The sequence below is a fragment of the Cyprinodon variegatus genome, unplaced genomic scaffold, assembly GCF_000732505.1.
Source record: "Cyprinodon variegatus isolate N-32 unplaced genomic scaffold, C_variegatus-1.0 Scaffold134, whole genome shotgun sequence".
In the NCBI taxonomy this organism is placed as follows: Eukaryota; Metazoa; Chordata; class Actinopteri; order Cyprinodontiformes; family Cyprinodontidae; genus Cyprinodon; species Cyprinodon variegatus.
In genome coordinates this window covers 528,646-546,420 of record NW_015150587.1, presented here as the reverse complement: position 1 = coordinate 546,420, position 17,775 = coordinate 528,646, and the positions used below count along the sequence as shown (strand labels likewise).

The following is a 17,775-nucleotide window of genomic DNA, read 5'->3' as shown; positions in this document are numbered from 1 at the left end:
TTATACCGCTACATTTGGTCGATTATATTAGAATAGAATAGAATAGAATAGAATAGAATAGAATAGAATAGAATAGAATAGAATAGAATAGAAAATTCCTTTATTGTCCCACAATACAGCAGCAAAAAGATTATAGAAAAAATTGTCACACAAATGTGGACCTTAGAAAATTGTATAAAAATAACATAATAGTGAAGAGCTAAAAATAAACAAATAAAAAATACTGTACTGTGAATTGTTTTAAGAATATAAAAACTTTGCATCTGGAGAACAAATAACCATTATACAGCTATGAACATTTTTACAATAATGGATATTTGAAAATAGCAACAACATCAGGGATGTGCAAAATGACAGCAGCATGTTATTTAACTGACTAAGGTAGAAGTTGTGCAAAATCAGCATGAATGTAAGAACTTATTGAGGTTGTTGGGAACAGTGGTGGTTATGAGGTCTCATAGCTGCTGGGAGGAAGGATCTGTGATAACCCTAGCAGCCATTTAGGTGCACCAACAGGTGCATTTAGGGTGCAGCAGTCTGTCACTGAAGGAGCTCTCCAGCTCTGCAACAGCTTTATGCATGGGGTGGGAAACGTTATTTAACAGAGATTTTAATTTAGTTAGGATCCTTATTATGGCTTGTGATGAAAACAAAATCGTGAACAACATTTCTGTAAGAAATGAAAGACACAGAAAACTAATTAGACCTACAAAGATTGATAAATATAGCACCTGCCAAACATGACCGTAATGTAATCAGTATTAATAATTATTAAAATTTCAGGTAAAAATCAAATGTCATATGATGGTTTATGATTCATCTTAAACTTAGTAAATGAAGCGTGATAAACCATTGTGAATTTTTTTATTTTATTTAAATAGAATAATTAATTTATTCACAGATTTAACACTTCCAAAAAACTATATTTATATTGTCCTGTGAAATAAATGTTTTTCTTTTTGTTTGGTTCTTTTTGTTGTTGTTTTTTCTGAAACAAATTTACTTATACCCTGAGATAGTAAAATCAGGATGAGTCAGTGTAACAACTTCACAATGCTAATAATGTCAAAAAACTCTGGTAATGCTCATGGAATAGTTGTAGATTATGCCTGGGTGTACATTCAATAGCAATGACCTTAGAAAAGTTATTGCTGCTGTCAGGCAATCAGGAAAGTGGATTTTCATGGCAATTTGACTTGGCATCAGTTTTAATAAAGTGAAATAGAACATTAACAAGGTAAAGTATATTTAGGAGTTAGTCACTAGTGGTTTACAGTTCTGCTGATTTACCTCCATGGTTAGGCCATGTAATGCTTAGAAAAATGAGAACCCTCTAAAGCTGGAGTGGTAAACTGATTCTTATATCATGCCACATCACCATGCCTTACAAAATAAACTCTATGATTTTTTTATTTTATTTAATAATTTCAGTTATAAAGAACACAATGCTCTGGTATTGTAAGTTCAATCCCATTTATTATGCAGTTTTAGCCACGTTATTCACTATAAAGAACATACGCCTCTATTTCCATGCTTCTTGGGGCTCAGATAAACTGCCATGATAGGCTGGATGTGGCCTGTAAGCCTTGAGTTTGAGCTTTAATTTGATCATTGTATAGTAATGTATCATTTAATGAACATTAGTATTGGGGAAAAAAAGTCTTATTTGAAACAGTTACGAGGAGACAACCTTTGCCCTTTGAAAAAAATGCAACATAACTGTGTAATAACATATTGGAATAATCCACAAAATGACATCATAATCCAACTGAAGAACCTTTTTTTTTTATGTCAAGGACATTAGAGGAGGCTCATCTAAGTGCCTTGCAGTAGAAAGAACCAAAAAGTACTTCCTGGTCAAAACCCTTGCATAGAGAGAAATAAGTGTATATATTAGTATATTTTTTGCATGCCTTATACCCTAGTGTTTTTAGAGATTTTTATAATTTTATTTACTATTTCATGTATGTTTCATGTTGCACGACTGTACCACAAAAATTTCCTAGTTGTGAACCTCTTCACTAACAATGGCAATAAACCCGATTCTGATTCTGATTCTGATTCTGATTCTGAAGTTATACAATGTTTAGAAATCAACCTATTTGTCCCACATGCAATTTTAGCAAATTCTTTTATTTTGTTATTGGATTCAGGTACAAAACAAAACAAAAAAGAATATATTTTATAACTGTGTGTTTGTGTCACAGATAAAGCTTTTATTATCTTGTTTTATCTGTTTTGTATAATAAAATGTATAAAAGGCATTGATTGATTGATTGATTGATTGATTGATTGATTGATTGATTGATTGACTGACTTTATTAATCTCACAGTGGAGAAATGTACCTTTTACATCAGCTCAACTAGTCAAAGGAGAAGCAGAAGGTACCCAGGGAAGAAAAGGTGCATAGGATATATACAGTATATGACAGCTTTTTTTAATAGCAGGATTATTATACAGGGTTACTGCACAGGGTGTTTACATGGGCATTTATATGAATGAATATTTATATTTATATAAATAGTTATGGTGTCAAATATAAAGAAACAGGTTATTGCACAGGGTATCAAATAGAAGAAGAGTCTGGTTGCAGCAGGAATGAATGACCTGCGGTAGGACTCCTTTTTGTAAAAGTATTTCATTAAATGAGCAGCTCAGCTCCTCTACAGACTGGTGCAGAGGGTGGAAGGTTTTTTCCATGATGGATGTAAGCTTGAACAGCACTCTCCTCTCAGCCACTTCCTCCACTGGGTCCAGACTGCAGCCTAGGATAGAAACAGCCTTTCTACCCATGTTGTTTACCATCTTCTCTAACAGAATAAATTAAATTCATTTCATTATAATAACTAAAAAAGGTTCGTGAGAGAGCATTAATTAAATAATATCTACTCAACTTGGCAGTGTCTGCTGGATATGGAGTCATTTTTTAGAGGATCTTGGACAGTAATCGACGTTAGATGGCAGCAACAAACCGTTGGTGGGTCTGCTGCTCTACTTTAGTTAGCGGAGAAGAAGAAGAAGCCCGGATGAACGAAGAAGAAGAAAGGCTCTTTCCGGCCCGGCAACAAGCGCCCCAGCGCAGTATTATTTACATACACAAACCTGTGTAAGGGCTACCTGTTACCGTAAAGGGTTGGTTTTCATATTTTATTATGCAAAGTCCTTATATGTTAGAGAACTGTCGTTATTAGATAAGAACTAATAATGTTTCGATAGAGATAATAAATTAGATGCTAACATTAGCCTCGCGTGGGGAAACGTGCGTTCAGTTCAAGTTAACCCAAAGTCCGACGGGTGTCCGCAGAGATGCGGTGTTACTATGAAGTGTTGGGGGTTAAAAGAGACGCCGGAGATGATGATCTGAAGAAATCTTATCGGAAATTAGCTTTGAAATGGCACCCAGGTGAGCTCCATGCATGTCAGCAACTCCTGTCTACCAGAACTGCATGTTTTAATTGCCTTCCTCGTTCTTTCCCCTAAAACAAAAGAATGATTGGTTTTCAAGCTCCTCCAAAAAACTTTCTGGGAAGTCGTGTTTCAGCTGCCTGAAATACTTGTGTTGGAGAAAGAACAACTCTTAAACTATACAGGCTTCTAATTGGTTAATTGGAAACATTAACCAATTAAATAGAATCATACCTGGATATTTAAGGAGACTCACTGCTTCCATGTGTAACAGGGTTGTAATTACTTCTGACTTACAGGGTCTGCTGCATAGTGTTGTTTATTTTTGTGGCTGTGGAAGGGGCTAGTAAGGTTCACAAAGGTTTCCTTAATTAAAACAAAAACAAACAAAAAAATTGGCAAAAACAAAAGTCTTAAGAAAGTTGCCTGTCGTTATCCTGGCATTTACTTGGGTTATGTTAACTGGCTAATGTTTTGTGTGATTTATTGTATTTTAGGTAAATAAATGTTTGATCCTTTATAGGATCATATGTTATTCCAACTATAAATCCCATGGTTTTGAATATTACTGGATGCATATATAGCACAATATGCAGCGTGGACATCTTTACCATTTAGGCTTTATAAACCTCTAAGCCCTCTCCTCTCCAAGTTAATTTTAGTGATCCAACAAATATAAAGTTGGTCCTGGACCACAATGGAAAAGGGAAAAGGATTTAAGGCTAAAACCACTAAGAAATAAAAATAACAACTCAGAAGCCTGTCCCACGTTTCACACAAAAGAAATGATGAACAAAATGACTTAATTCTTAGTTTACTACAGAGACAAAAGTAGATTTGTTTGTACAGTTTGCATCCTGTTACATTTGTGCAAATTCAAGCACCATATTTCACAAAGAGATCGTCATCATACAGTCAAACATGGTGGTGGTAGTCTGGACCTGGATGAGCTGTTGATGAAATAATGTGTCTGGATTAAAAATACATTTACAAAGAAGGATAGAAGAATTGCTCCACAGTGATGCAACACACACTAATTCTAAATGCTTGATGGAAGCTCTTAATGAAAATGTCTTTCCTCTGAAATTTGCAGATAAAAATTTGGAGAATGCGGAGGAGGCCGCAGAGCAGTTCAAGCTCATTCAAGCAGCTTATGATGTCCTCAGTGATCCACAGGAGAGAGCCTGGTGAATGCAGCCTTCCTCCTGACTATATGACAGTAAGCCTCACTGGTTCTCTAATCCACGCTGATGCTCTGATTTCCTGTGGGCCAGGTATGACAATCACAGAGAAGCACTGCTGAAAGGAGGCCTGACCGGCGACTATGAAGACGACAGCATCGACCTGTTGCAGTACTTCACAGTCACATGCTACTCTGGATATGGAGACAATGAGGAGGTCTGTATTTGTGTATCAGTTTATGCAGGCTTAAGGTTTATGTATTAAATCACTTTTGCTCAGACCAGAGGTTTGCAACCTTATTAATCCAAAGAGCCATTTTGCACTGTGTCCAGATAAGTAACAGTTGCGTAGAAATGGAAATACTACATGGCCTTTTAATAAAACACAACATAAATTATCTGCCATTGGAAATCTGTTGCCATGTGAAATGACCAACAGTTTATTTGTGCTTTTAGGTTCTAAAATAAAGAAAATCATGAAACATTTAATAAAGATGAAGCACAGAATTTAAATGGTTAATCTCTAAGCTAATAAAAAGAAAAATGGATAAAATTGCTATTAAAAGCCTTAGACAGATTCATTGTCTTTGTTGATTATCTTTTCTTAACATCATTGCGTTAACGTTTATCTCTCCTACCACAGTGATAGTTGTAATAGTCTGAGAGTATAAACTAACATAAGTGGTAAATGTTACCATCAAATTTTGTTTGACCTTGGCTGAAGGAGCTGCATCAGAATGTGAATGAAGGAAAGAGATTTATCTGACAAATGTGAGTGACTACGTTTGGATGAAAAGCTGTTTACTCTGGCTACTAAATTCTTGGTATTTTTGCTTCTTTTTCTTTACGAGAAATTTGAGAAACAATTAGAGAATATGAGCATGGATATATGATACAACCTCTTCTATTTACATGAATCAGACCAAACAAAAGTCAGCCTTGAGACATCCTACGCTTGTTATTTTTCCAAGAAAACATTGATTTTTTTTTCTAATTTTCACATTAAAAACCCTTTAAATACTTTATTTGAGAGTGTTATGGGGGTTTAGACAAATCAGCAAAGCTACATCTTTGCATTTTAAGTACAAAATGTTTAACAGATTGTATCGCCTTCTTTTGGCCCTCCATTCCCATGCATTCTATCTGTTGGCCAGCAGAGAGCACCATCATCCCATCCTTTGTTTCTGCACTAACAGAATTCTCCATCATTGGCCTGAGTCAGTGTCAGCCTGCACATGTAGCTTTTCAATTTCAAATGCTAAATCCAGACATGCAGGTCATAATGAAGGCTCCTGCCAGTATTTTAGACCAGAGTGTTTGTGAAGAAGCTGGACATCTGACATCAGAAATCTGAGTCACTGGGTTTGTTTCTGTATTATTTGTTATTTATAAAAGTGTTTTAAGCATCAGACAGAATAAACCTCTGCTTCACTGTAGCTCACCAAAGAGGTGGAGAGACTTCCTCAGCATCAGCCAAATAAATTAACATGTCCAAGGTCTCTAAAAGGAACAGCAGAAGTTCTGCTTCTATGTGTGTGTGTGCGAGCCTCATCAGCTCCATCCCATGTTTTGGCTGGCAGAGCAATTAAACTGTGGGAAAGGAAATTGCTCGTGCCTCTCAGAACACTGATTTTTTTTTTCTAACTGCCTTTTCCCTTGGTGTGTTTTCTTTTTTTTTTTTCCTCAGGGCTTTTACGCCGTTTATAGGAATCTTTTTGAGTCCATTGTTAAGGAGGAGTTGGAGCACAGCAGGATGGATGATGAGGAAGAGGAAGAAGGCTTTCCTCCCTTTGGAGATTCTCAAAGCGATTATGATACAGTAAGACTCAGACGTCTGTCTCTGCTTCTCCCTGTGCTTCAGCCTATTTTTAACATTATTTGAAAATCTCACAGTGATACTAAAAAGGGTTTACCGAAACCACCTTTCAGATTCCTTCTGGTTAAAAAAAATTTAAATGTTTCAATAAATAAGAGGTATTGTTATTTTAATGAGAAAAAACAACCTGAACTAACCTGAGCTTGTGTGGAAAAGTAATTACCCTCCCTAAATCTCATACACGGTCTTGCAGCTCATGCTGACAACTCCCATTATACGTAACATCACAGTTTGCAAATGTTGGCCCAGCTTTGGAGGGTGTTTAGATATCAGTTGCCTGTGAGTTCAATCAGATTGAAATCTAAACTAGGGCTGAAATAATTAATCGGAATGATATGGAGTAATCAACTATTGAAATAATTGTCAACACTTTTAGCAATCAATTAATAATTAACTGGAGTATAGAGGCTCTAAAACATGGCTTTAACTGACAAAATGACCCACTTAGAGCAGTGATTTTATATATATATATATATATATATATATATATATATATATATATATATATCTTGTTCTTCAGTCAATATGCTCTCACCAGCCTCTTTTAGTGGAAAAGTTTAAGTTTCACCTGGTTTGATTTAATAAAAAGTCTTCCTTAAGGAACCTTTGGTTATTCAATTATTTATTGATTAATCGAAAAAATAATCAACAGATTAATTGGTTTGTTAAATAATAATTTGCTGCAGCCCTAGCCTAAACTTTTAGATGCTTTTTATCCTGTGAGCCAGTCAGAGGTGAATTTGCTGGTGAGTCTTGATCACTGTCCTGCTGTATAAGCAAAGTGAACTTTTGTTTGAAATGGTATTATCTATTCTAACAACTCACCCAGAAAGATAAAACTAAAGATAAAAAAAGTCAGCTTCCTGAAAGCTTTGACAGGAAGCTGACTTTTTTATCCTATTATTTAGCCTATTATTTAGTTGAAGCAGCTTTGCCAGCAGTACCTGCTTAATGTCCTCTTGGGCATATCTGACTCCTCGTTTTGAGTATTTCTCTTTGCGTTTGTTTGTACATTCATCTCTTATGTTTGGCTTCTCCCTCAATTTGCTGAATCAACGAGCATGTTCCAATCTAAATCATGTCAGTCGACTGAATTTGCAATAAACGGGCTTGAATAAATGAAACCTACTCCATCTCCAGAAGGATGATCAGTGCAAATCCAACACACCGGAGCTGTGTCTAAAAATGTCAATATTTGTGTAGCTTTGATGATATAACATGAAAAGATCCTTTCACTTTTCATTATGGGGTATTTTTATGTTTTTTATATTGAAATAAAACGAATTGTCAGGTTGGTTTTAGAATAAGTCTGGAATGCAACAAAATGTGTGCTTGAAGGGGTAAATACTTTCTGGCGTCACTGTGGCTTTCATGAAATCTATCAAAATGTCTTTGCACAGGAAATGTCGATGAACCAGTTAGAGAATTACAAAAAGCACTATTAATTTAGCATGCATAAGGTGCAAATGTGTGTTTTTAAATAGTCTGCTTTTCCATATTACAGGTAGTTCATGTGTTTTACGCCTACTGGCAGAGCTTTTGCACACGTAAGAACTTTGCGTGGAAAGAGGAATATGATACGAGGCAGGCCTCCAACCGCTGGGAGAAACGAGCCATGGAGAAGGAGAACAAGAAGACCAGGGAAAAGGCTCGTAAGGAGCGCAATGATCTGGTGCGACAGCTGGTGGCCTTTGTCCGTAAGAGAGACCGCCGCGTGCAGGCCCACAGGAAGCTGGTGGAGGAGCAGAACGCTGAGAAGATGAAGAAGATGGAAGAGCTGAGGCGGCAGCAGAAGCTCAAACAGGCCAAGTAGGCTGAGAATAAAGTGCTGCCTCAGAGGCAGGCTGCTGTTCTAGATCCTTCTCGGTTTAACTGCAATCTGCTTTTCAATCCAAGGCTAGCAGAAGAGTACAAGGAGCAGAGCTGGGCCGCCATGTCCGAGCTGGAGAAGGAGCTGCAACAGATTGAAGCGCAGTACGGTGAGGAATTTGGAGACGTATCTGAGAGTGAGGAGGAGGAGGCGGATGACGACACATCTAAGAAAAGCAGCGAAAGAGATGGAGGTAAGGAAACCACAAGCTTCCCTGTGGTTTGCCTCTCCGTTATATAAGCTGTGCTCAGATTTAACCAAAATATGTTCCTAGTTATGCTGCTGTGGTGATGGGTTGAAATAAATGTTCACTTCAGGAATTTCTTCATATTTCCCCATCTTAACTTCCCCAAATAGATTAAATGAGTTTGTAAAGATCTGAAAAGTTATAATATCTTTACCTTTAAGCAGGAACAGATCAACATCAAAGATTTCAGAAGACATAATTTTACTAAGAGACAATGAATCCTGTCCTGATGCATATGGAGGAATATTAGTGCTGCAACCGAATTAAACTGATGCATTTCTATTTATTTTTACTGATGCTTGCTTCTTTTTTTTCTTATCCCAGGTACTGAATTAAACCTTTACCAGAAAATTAACAGATTATATGTTTTACAAACAGGTTATGAGGTTGTTTTATGTTTAAATGTTTTATTTATTTGATTATTTTTCCTCTTTCATATCTTCATTGGTTTGCAGTCTTTCAGTTTTGATCATTTCTAGGTGAATGGTTTTGGTGGGACATTATTAAGATACCATAGCAGAGGACATGGCATGTAAACCAATTGGGGGGTGGGGAATCATGCTGATCTACCAGGAAAAGGCAGTAGAATGTAAATAGGGAAAATAAGGAAAGGGGGTCGAGATGTTGAATATAAAATCTGATTTATGTTTTATGTGATTTTTTTTATCATCACAATTTATTAAAATACTCTAACTTCAGTCAGACATGCTGTAAGACAGACCACTACAGGACATCCATCTTGCCTATCATGATCTACAAGAACTAGTTAAAGAAACCCCCCATAATATAAGTTAAAAAAGCAGTTATTTTCCATTAGATTTGAAAAATCATTTCTGAATCGACGAAGCAGGAGTTCTGAGCTGATGAGAAAAGTTTAGATACAGATTGGTTTGTGTAGACCTATGAAGAGGATTGGCTGAAATTGGGGCTTGCTTTTACAATTTGGACAGCGATCAGTTGGTCGACCTGTAGCTTCACTCAAACATCAGCAAGAATCAAAACCTGCTCTGCGATGATTACAATTTTTTTAATGACTAGTGTTTGGATTATCTGGGATCCAGCAGCTAGAAACTTCCTCCACCTTCTGCTCCAACAGCCTTCGTTCTGGTTTTAGCCAAACACACAATAACATACCACATACAGTTGAAGTTTAAAGGCCGATGAAAAGTCCTGATTATTTCTTAACACGTATTTTTAAAGTTTTCAGTCAAACATTTATATATGTTATTAGAAATTGAATTGAATTAGTTGATGAAGGTAATTTTGTTCTTGTTTTTCTTACAGATGCTGAGCAGCCTAATGACGAGGACGCTATCATTGACTATTTTGATGATCTTTATTGTCCAGCTTGTGACAAGTCATTTAAATCAGATAAAGCGTAAGTTTCCACTTAATCTTTACTCTCGTTCTCATCTTTCCCTCAGTTTAAGTGTATTTTAATAACAATGATCAACATTTTAGGTTGTTAAAAGCAGTAATTTGGAGGTTGTAGAATATGTTTGCTGCTGTGCAAAAGTATTTACACCACATTTAACTTTCTCACACTTTGTGAAACCTGGAAACACAAATGGATTTCATTGCGATTTAATGGGATTTCTATCCAGTAACCCATAGTTGCTTATTCAGAGGTAGGACTCCATCTTTATCATTAGTAATGAGTGAAAATACAAATGTGAATCATTTTGAGGAATTCATTTGTAATCAAAGGACATCTGTGATCAAAACAGCATCACAAAGATCAAGGTACGCAACAGCAAGGTAACATATCAGGTCAAACTATTTAATATATTTTTAGAAAACCCACTTTGCTAAACCAACAGGCTAAAAAAAGGACAGAGAACATGAGAAACACTCAATCAATCAACCTTTATTCCTACAATGCTTTACTACAGCATCTGCTGAAGTGCTTTCCATAAGTGCAATAAAAACAGTTTCAACACAATAAATAAATATACATTTCACATGTGCACTCAGCAGTCAAAAAGAGATCTAAACAGGTATGTTTTCAACTTTAAATAGTGTCAGGTTAGTAATGGCTCATAATTCAAGAGGCAGAGTGTTCCAGAGCCAAGGACAATCACCTGCAGACCGCAACGCTCTACTGGGCTGATGTGCAACAAGCAATTCACTTAAATAAGAAGGTGCAAGTCCATGAATTGATTTATAAACAAACATTATGAGTTTAAAATGAATCTTGGCATGTACTGGGAGCCAGTGTAGTGAACGCAGCACTGGACTGATGTGACTGCGCAGGCGAGTGTTTGTGAGCTGCAGCATTTTGCACCAGTTGTAGCCAGTTTAGAGTACATGGGTTGACACCCATATGAAGTGCATTGCAATAGTCTACGAGTTAATAAAAGCATGCATAGCCTTATTTAATTCATTCTAGTCAAGGAAAGGTTTGACTCTGGTCAGAAGACAGAGCTGGAAAAAACTCGCCTTAACAACACTGTCAACCCATAGGTCAATTTTCAAGTGTTTGTCAATCTTAACCCCTAAATTTCTCAACTGAAACAGCTGCATTAACGTCCATTTTCAAAATGGTAATAGTTAGCCTATTACACAAATGTAGCTATTACAAAAGTAAAGAGTGAAATAAAGTTTGCTCATTGTTTTTTTATGAATGAAGTTTGTCAGTTCAGGTGTGATCAGTGCTAAACTTTTAGGCCTGTATGTTAAAAATGCAGCACATCCACCTGAATATACCATCCCAGTGGTAAAACAAGTTTTAGACAGCATCATGCTGGGATTTTCACCCAAGAGACGGGAGGGATGACGCAAAAGAAGGCAACACTGAGAGAGAACCTGTTAGAAGGTGCAACAACACTCGGGCCTGAGATGCAGGTTCAACCCTCAACATTGGAAGGATCCTTAGAGCCAAACTCTGAGGGTCCTCTGATCCATCCTGAACTATTTTGCTCAGAAAAACCGGCACAGATTTCAGTTATTGCAGATATTAGAACATTTTGACCAGATGTTAGAAGAAAAAGAACCTGCTCGGCCTTTAACAAAAAATGACTGAATTTCTCTAGACCAGGGTAGGCAACCCAACATATTTAAAGAGCCCTATTGGACCATAAAAACAAATCTGTGTGGAGCTGTAAAAATGAAAAGTCTTATATAAGCCTCGTATGGCAACACACTAAAACTATGTGTATTAGCCCACTACAAAACAGGACTACGTGGGCTTGGATATATAATAAGCATTCATGATTAAATGTTTATCCTGGAGCGAATGTCACATCTTGTGACTATTCTGCTGTACGATATTCAGTGCTTTAAGTTTAAATTCCATAGTAGCATGAGGTGAGGGTGGAGCAGTTGGAGCTCTCACAGTTTGTATATATTAGGTTTTGTTGCATAGATGAAATTATAATTTTGTGTTATTTTTATTTTGAGGATTTTGGGAAAAATTGAAGAAAGTTGATAAACCTGCATCAGAGCGCTAGCTGTTCGATCTGTGGACGGTTTTCTATGCTTGCAACAAAAGTAGCAGCAGTAGTGGAAATTTGAGATGCAATCAACTTCTTGAATCTATCTTTGCTCTCCTCTAATTTATCCAGAAGTTCTGCAATCGCACTTTTTCTCTCACTCCCAACTTGGTGGTCGGCTGCATATTTAGCCTTCCCTGGAAATTACTTTCCAAATTACTCTTTTTATTACTTGACAACTTCTTTTTACAAAGCAAACATGCAGGCAATCCTTAAGCATTGGTAACGAAAGCAAATGATTCAGTCCATTCTTCTTTGAATCCTCTGTTCTCATCAGCTATCTTGACACTCATACCGCTTTGTTTACAACTGTCACCTGCCTGGCATCGCACTGCACCATGCTGAAACGTGTTGCAAGCTATGGCGCAAATCTTCCTTAACAGAAATGTTAAAATTTATTGTTTAAATTGAGTTATTCACAAATTTTTACAGCATCGGACAACACAATGAATGTTTGTTTGACCTTTTGCACACCATATTAAAACAAACAAAAGATAAATTTTTTTTTTTTCAATTTTAATAAAATTTTGAAAAAGCTCCGGGGAGCTGCAAGGAAAGCATTTAAGAGCTGCAGGTTGCTGACCCCTGCTCTAGAATGTAAAGTTCCTCTATAATTCAGATCAAAGGTCAAAAGTAGGAAACTGAATCAACCCAAATTGAAAAGTAGTTAAAGGTAGCACACAGAAATTGATTTGGTAGTAAAAGTTTTCATCATCCTTTAAATTCATTCTGACTTTTCCATTGTTCATGATTTTTTTTTTTAGGTTTAAGTTAATTTAACTATAAAATCTGTATAAGAAGTGCAACTACATACGGCAGGACCTGAGCTGACATTAATAGACTCAATTGGTTTGCTGGGTAATCTGCTGCGATCAATGCATGGTGTTGGAACCGCCTAATATAATCAAACTAAAAAATAATTTGAGTCACTATAAAACTTGATAAGTAAGTTGAACCGAAGTCATCTGAAGAAATCGATTGCCTTTAAACATTTACGTTAATTAACTCAGATTTTTAAGAATAGAAAAACCCAGTTATGTACATTCAATACTTTTAAGGTAACACAGTAATCTACTGTTTTATTCTGTAAACTGACCTTAAGACCATTAAGATTCCTACATTTAAATGTTTTATTTATAAAACACTTGTATGTTAATTGAATTTAGTAGTACTGAGCCTTGATGAAACGAAGTGGAGCTTTAACTCCTCTGTTTATCTATTAACAGTCAAGCTTTAGCATGGAAATCATTTTATTATACAATCCTGCAATTGTTAAGCGTAAAACACTCAACAATCCACTGTGTTGCAGCATTAAACAGCCCTCTTAATAACAACCTCACTCATTGTGTTGCAGTGGTAGCCACACTCATCAGCCAATGGGGTCTTATTGTCACAAGCCTCTGTTCCAAAACGTGCTCACAGACTGACGTAGCCAGACGTTTTGTATGCGTGAGAAGGCTTTAGTCCAGACATTTGCTTGATTTTGTAGTGGTAGTAAAAGCATTGTAGAGGTAGTAAAATGGGCAGTAAAAGGTAGTAAATTCAACACTAGGATAGTTATAATATGAAGTGTATGAGAAGAAAAAAAGGGCTCAGAAGAGTCAGATATATCCCAGAATGCTTTGTGCGGCGGAGAGCTCTCCTCGTTGAGCAAAAAGCAGTGATCTTCTGTCCGAACGGTCAGTTAACTGAGTTTGCTGTAAATATATTCCCCGCTGTATGTGGACACAGTAAGCTTGTATGAGCGATGAGAACAGCACATTTTAACCAGGGCGTGCACGAGGAGATATGTGCTCGTGCATGCTCTTGCACAGGCTATATTATAATTTTTTTTAAGTGGAGAAGGTGGGTCTTTAAAAAAAATCCTCCACAATACCCAAAAGAATACCAACATATATTAAAGAGATGATAAGATGTGTGCATGAACCTGATTTTAACAAATATAGAGACATCAAAACCACCTAGTTTAGCTGCTTCCCAAGTTTCTCATGTATTTTGAGTCAAATAAGCCTTTAACCCATTAGACCTGCACAATTCCTCAGGACTCTGAAATGCCTGATTTCTGGGTAAATCTGTAATAAGTGGCCAATCTTTTTGAGATGCATGATTTAAATCTCCCCTCATTCTTCTGGTGATTTTAGAATTTAATTTAAAAAAAAAGAGCATAAAGCAAAATTTGAAAGCTGTATGTAGTTTCCCAGCATTCAATAACCATGAGCTACTTGATGCTCTGTCACATAAAATGACGTAGAACATGGAACGGTTAGATTAGTAAACAGGTTCCTGAAATGATCTGATTAAGTTTTTGTTTGATTTGGATCCATTTTCTCTTCTTGATCCAATTTCTAGGTATATAATGTTGCTCTTTTTGTTTCTGCTGCGCAGCATGAAAAACCATGGAAAGTCCAAAAAGCACCGAGAGATGGTGGTGTTGCTGCGGCAACAGTTGGTGGAAGAGGATGAATCTTTATGCTTAAATGGAAATGAGGATGGAGAGGATGAAAAAAACCTGCAGGATGAAGAGGAGGAAGAGGAACAACCAAGGCAAAAGTACTTCTGTTCATATACAGCATGACTGTTGACTGTAATGGTGATTTACTACCATTACGCTTTTTTTTTCTTTTTTTTACCGGTAGTACACTGATGTCTTCCTCTTTATGTCCTTAGGCTTTCAAAAAAGCAAAAGAGGAAAAAGAAGCAACAGAGAGTTGTACAGGTGGGAAACTTTCTCCACGTATGTTGTTTGCTTGCGTCAACCTCATGTTTTTAAAGCTGCTCATCAGACTAACTGCATCCCATTGATGCTCTATTTGAGCAGCAAAGTCATGTGGACGGTAAGGAAGAGGAGGTGTCCACACAGACCACCTGTGAGGAAGAAGCTCCTGAAAAGTCAGAAAATCCTACAGAGGCTGAGAAGCAGGAAGATCCTTCTCCTGCACAAGTCAAAGGGTCAGTTTCTGAAATCTCATTCTAAGGTCTTGCCTATAAATGCATTCAAATTTGCAGCAATTACACCTAAATTCGAGGAAATTAACAGTGATAATCATTTCTTAGAAGATTTAAATCTGGTCTCAAAAATAGTTCCAACATTAAGTTTTTATCTTTCCTTTAAAATGCTATCTAAATTATGGCTGCGGTTTGCAATTAGATGTTTATCTGGCATGCATTTTTTTTCTTAGCAGCTCTGAGATGTCGAAAGGCCAAAAGGGGGGAGCAAAAGGAAAATCGAAGAGCGGCAAGTCACACACTGAACAGTTTCCTGAGGTTCGTACAATAATATTCCAGGTGTTTCCAAAGCTGCCTTTTTCTTCTTGTCCTCCTCTGAGTCAGACAATTGCTGTGATTTAAATGCAGTTTTCCCTGTTTGCCTTTCCAGAAGGAGCTAAACCTCCGCTGTGTTGCCTGCAATGACGAGTTCCCCACAAGAAACAAGCTGTTTGACCATCTGAAGACCAGCGGCCATGCTACTGCACTCTCTGCAAACGCTCCTCACAGCTCCACGAGCAAGAGCAGAAAGGAGAAACGCAAGAACAGATAACGAGCTCTCAGTAGGCTTGATAAGACTTTGACCTGACACAAAAGTATGAAGCATTGCTTCATACATTTATTCTACTTGTTGGATCTGGGCTGCTTTATCTGTCACCACGCATCAAGGAGATAGTGGTATTTTTTTTTTTTTTTTACAATCTGAGATAGGTCAGATAAGCACCCTTCTCTCTACAACTTCAGTAAGTGAGAGAGAAATAAGCTGTAGTTTTTAAAATAAAACTTTTGAACATACTTTGTCCAACAAGGTTGCTGTGCATGTGTGTTTACTAAATCCATAAACGCTTGGATTATTGAAAAAAAATGTATTAAAAACTAAAAAGAATCCATTTTATTTCATCTTTTATTTCTGCAGAATGAGCTCCACGTACTGAATAAAAGATTAGTCACTTAAAGATAATAAAAGCTTTTTTTTTCAAATGTAAGTGAACAAAATTATGTTGATAACTGCGTAGGTAATATCAAAAGACGTGGCGATGATTCTTTCAAGGTTAAATTCCCAGCTTATTTTCTACACATGTAGCTAAAGGGATACTTTTAACCACAAAACCATTAGTGGGGGTTCAGATCTTTAACGTGCCAAAAGTATTCATACACACAGAAATATTTCCACCAGTTAAGGAAAATTTCTATCACCTTTGGATATAAAGAAACTAAAACATATTATTCTTGGCTAAGTATCTCAAGTTCAGACAAATGAGTAGAGCAGCTATGAACAGCAATAAATAAGTTTTGCCACAGATTGATAAGATTAAGGTTAGATAAAATACGATGATATATGAATTATTTACAGGTAGGCATGTTCATTATATAAACTATTTTAAGTATGGGGGAAAAATGGTATAATTGTACTTTTCCTTTAATCAGATAATTTTTACCATAAAAAGCAAAGCCACAGAGTTTTAGCATTTAAAATAGAGAGCGATAGTTTGTAGACCAAGTTCTCTAATGTAATGAAGTAGAAAAGGTGGCTCGGTTACAGAAACATGCTGAACCTCATTGGTAGACATAAAAAAGAAAAACTGATAACAGCAGACGCTGCTTTCTCAGACTATTTATTGCAGGAGTACCTAAATATTGTCGGCTGTGTAAAATGCTTTTGATGTTCCGTAAAAGTAAAAAAAAAAAAAATCCATTGGACTTGGTTTCCAAGATTTGAAGACGTTTTTTTTTTTTACTTTTACGGACTGACTGACCAGGATGACTGAGAATCTTCATCAGCATAATACTTTTGATGGATCCAGCAAAAAATGACACGATGATGCTTTTTGCCAAGTGGGAACTGTAAGTGGTTAACAGCTTTATTGCTGCTAATTGTACTGTGATCCAACGCCATAAATCGGGCGTTCTGCAAGGCCATACAGAACGTAACATTTTATTACACAAAAAAGTCTTAACAGTGGGATTTGGGAGGTTTTATTTTTAAGAAGATTTAGCTTGAAAGCAGAAATTTCATCAGTTTGCTGCAATTGCTTTTATTCTTAATGAGGGTGTTTATGATTTACACAGAATAAAATGGTATTGAATTATGGAAGTCACATGCAGGCATCAAGAGACCTAAAATATAGGTTGAAAAATGTATATTTGTGAATTTATATTTCATGATTTGAGTGTGAGCCAAATTATTTCTATAGCATTGTTTCATTTTTTAAAGTTTACTTATAGGGGTCTGAAATGCTCAAAAATAAAATGTTATCTCAACATGTATGATGGTTCCAACAGATTATTTCTTCAAAAACAAATCACTTTTCTTTTATCCTAATCAATCTTCTCATAAATTCTACACCAGCTTCACTATCCCTGATTAAGAGAAGCCTCCCCATAGCACGACGCTCTCACCACCATGCAATTAAGTCCCACTGGACCTGGTTTCCTTCTGTTTGTCAGTATTGTCCGGCAATGATTTTCTACTTAAATTGGCTTACTGTAAATGTAAAAAAAAAAAAAAACATGTCTCCATGGCTTTAAAAAGAAAAAAAAAATTCCACTAAAGAGGAATTACCATTGCAGGAAGTTTAGGATTGCACTTGCAAACATGCATATTTCTTGCGTGTTTTATAATTTTAAACAAAATGTAAGTTGTTTGCTAACTGTTGCCCACTTGACACTTCTGCAAGATGGACTTTTTTAATTCCTTACCAAAACACTGTACAGTTAA

The 17,775-nt window shown here is 36.4% G+C and overlaps 1 protein-coding gene across 3 annotated transcripts; it reads left to right on the top strand.

Moving 5' to 3' along the window:
* The first annotated feature begins 3,039 nt into the window (after nt 1-3,039).
* Nucleotides 3,040-17,255, top strand: dnajc21 (DnaJ heat shock protein family (Hsp40) member C21). Of its 3 annotated transcripts, none has more exons than XM_015376343.1 (12): nt 3,040-3,404; nt 4,500-4,593; nt 4,681-4,804; nt 6,275-6,406; nt 7,968-8,272; nt 8,360-8,526; nt 9,865-9,958; nt 14,457-14,615; nt 14,739-14,787; nt 14,890-15,020; nt 15,251-15,335; nt 15,448-17,255. In XM_015376343.1, exons 1-12 carry the CDS (start codon nt 3,308-3,310, stop codon nt 15,607-15,609), a joined length of 1,599 nt encoding a protein of 532 aa, XP_015231829.1. In that variant the 5' UTR covers nt 3,040-3,307; the 3' UTR covers nt 15,610-17,255. The 3 variants fall into 3 exon arrangements, with proteins under 3 accessions (XP_015231829.1, XP_015231826.1, XP_015231827.1); XM_015376340.1 differs by having other exon boundaries at nt 3,041-3,404; nt 14,457-14,621; XM_015376341.1 differs by having other exon boundaries at nt 3,042-3,404; nt 14,457-14,621; nt 15,254-15,335; nt 15,448-17,252.
* Nucleotides 17,256-17,775: the final 520 nt, after the last annotated feature.

Coding starts and splice junctions, on each gene's coding strand:
- dnajc21 (XM_015376340.1), top strand. CDS start 3,308: ATGCGGTGTTACTATGAAGTGTTGGGGGTTAAAAGAGACGCCGGAGAT. Junction 4,594..4,680: donor GATCCACAGGAGAGAGCCTG/GTGAATGCAGCC, acceptor CCTGTGGGCCAG/GTATGACAATCACAGAGAAG. Junction 14,788..14,889: donor AGCAACAGAGAGTTGTACAG/GTGGGAAACTTT, acceptor CTATTTGAGCAG/CAAAGTCATGTGGACGGTAA.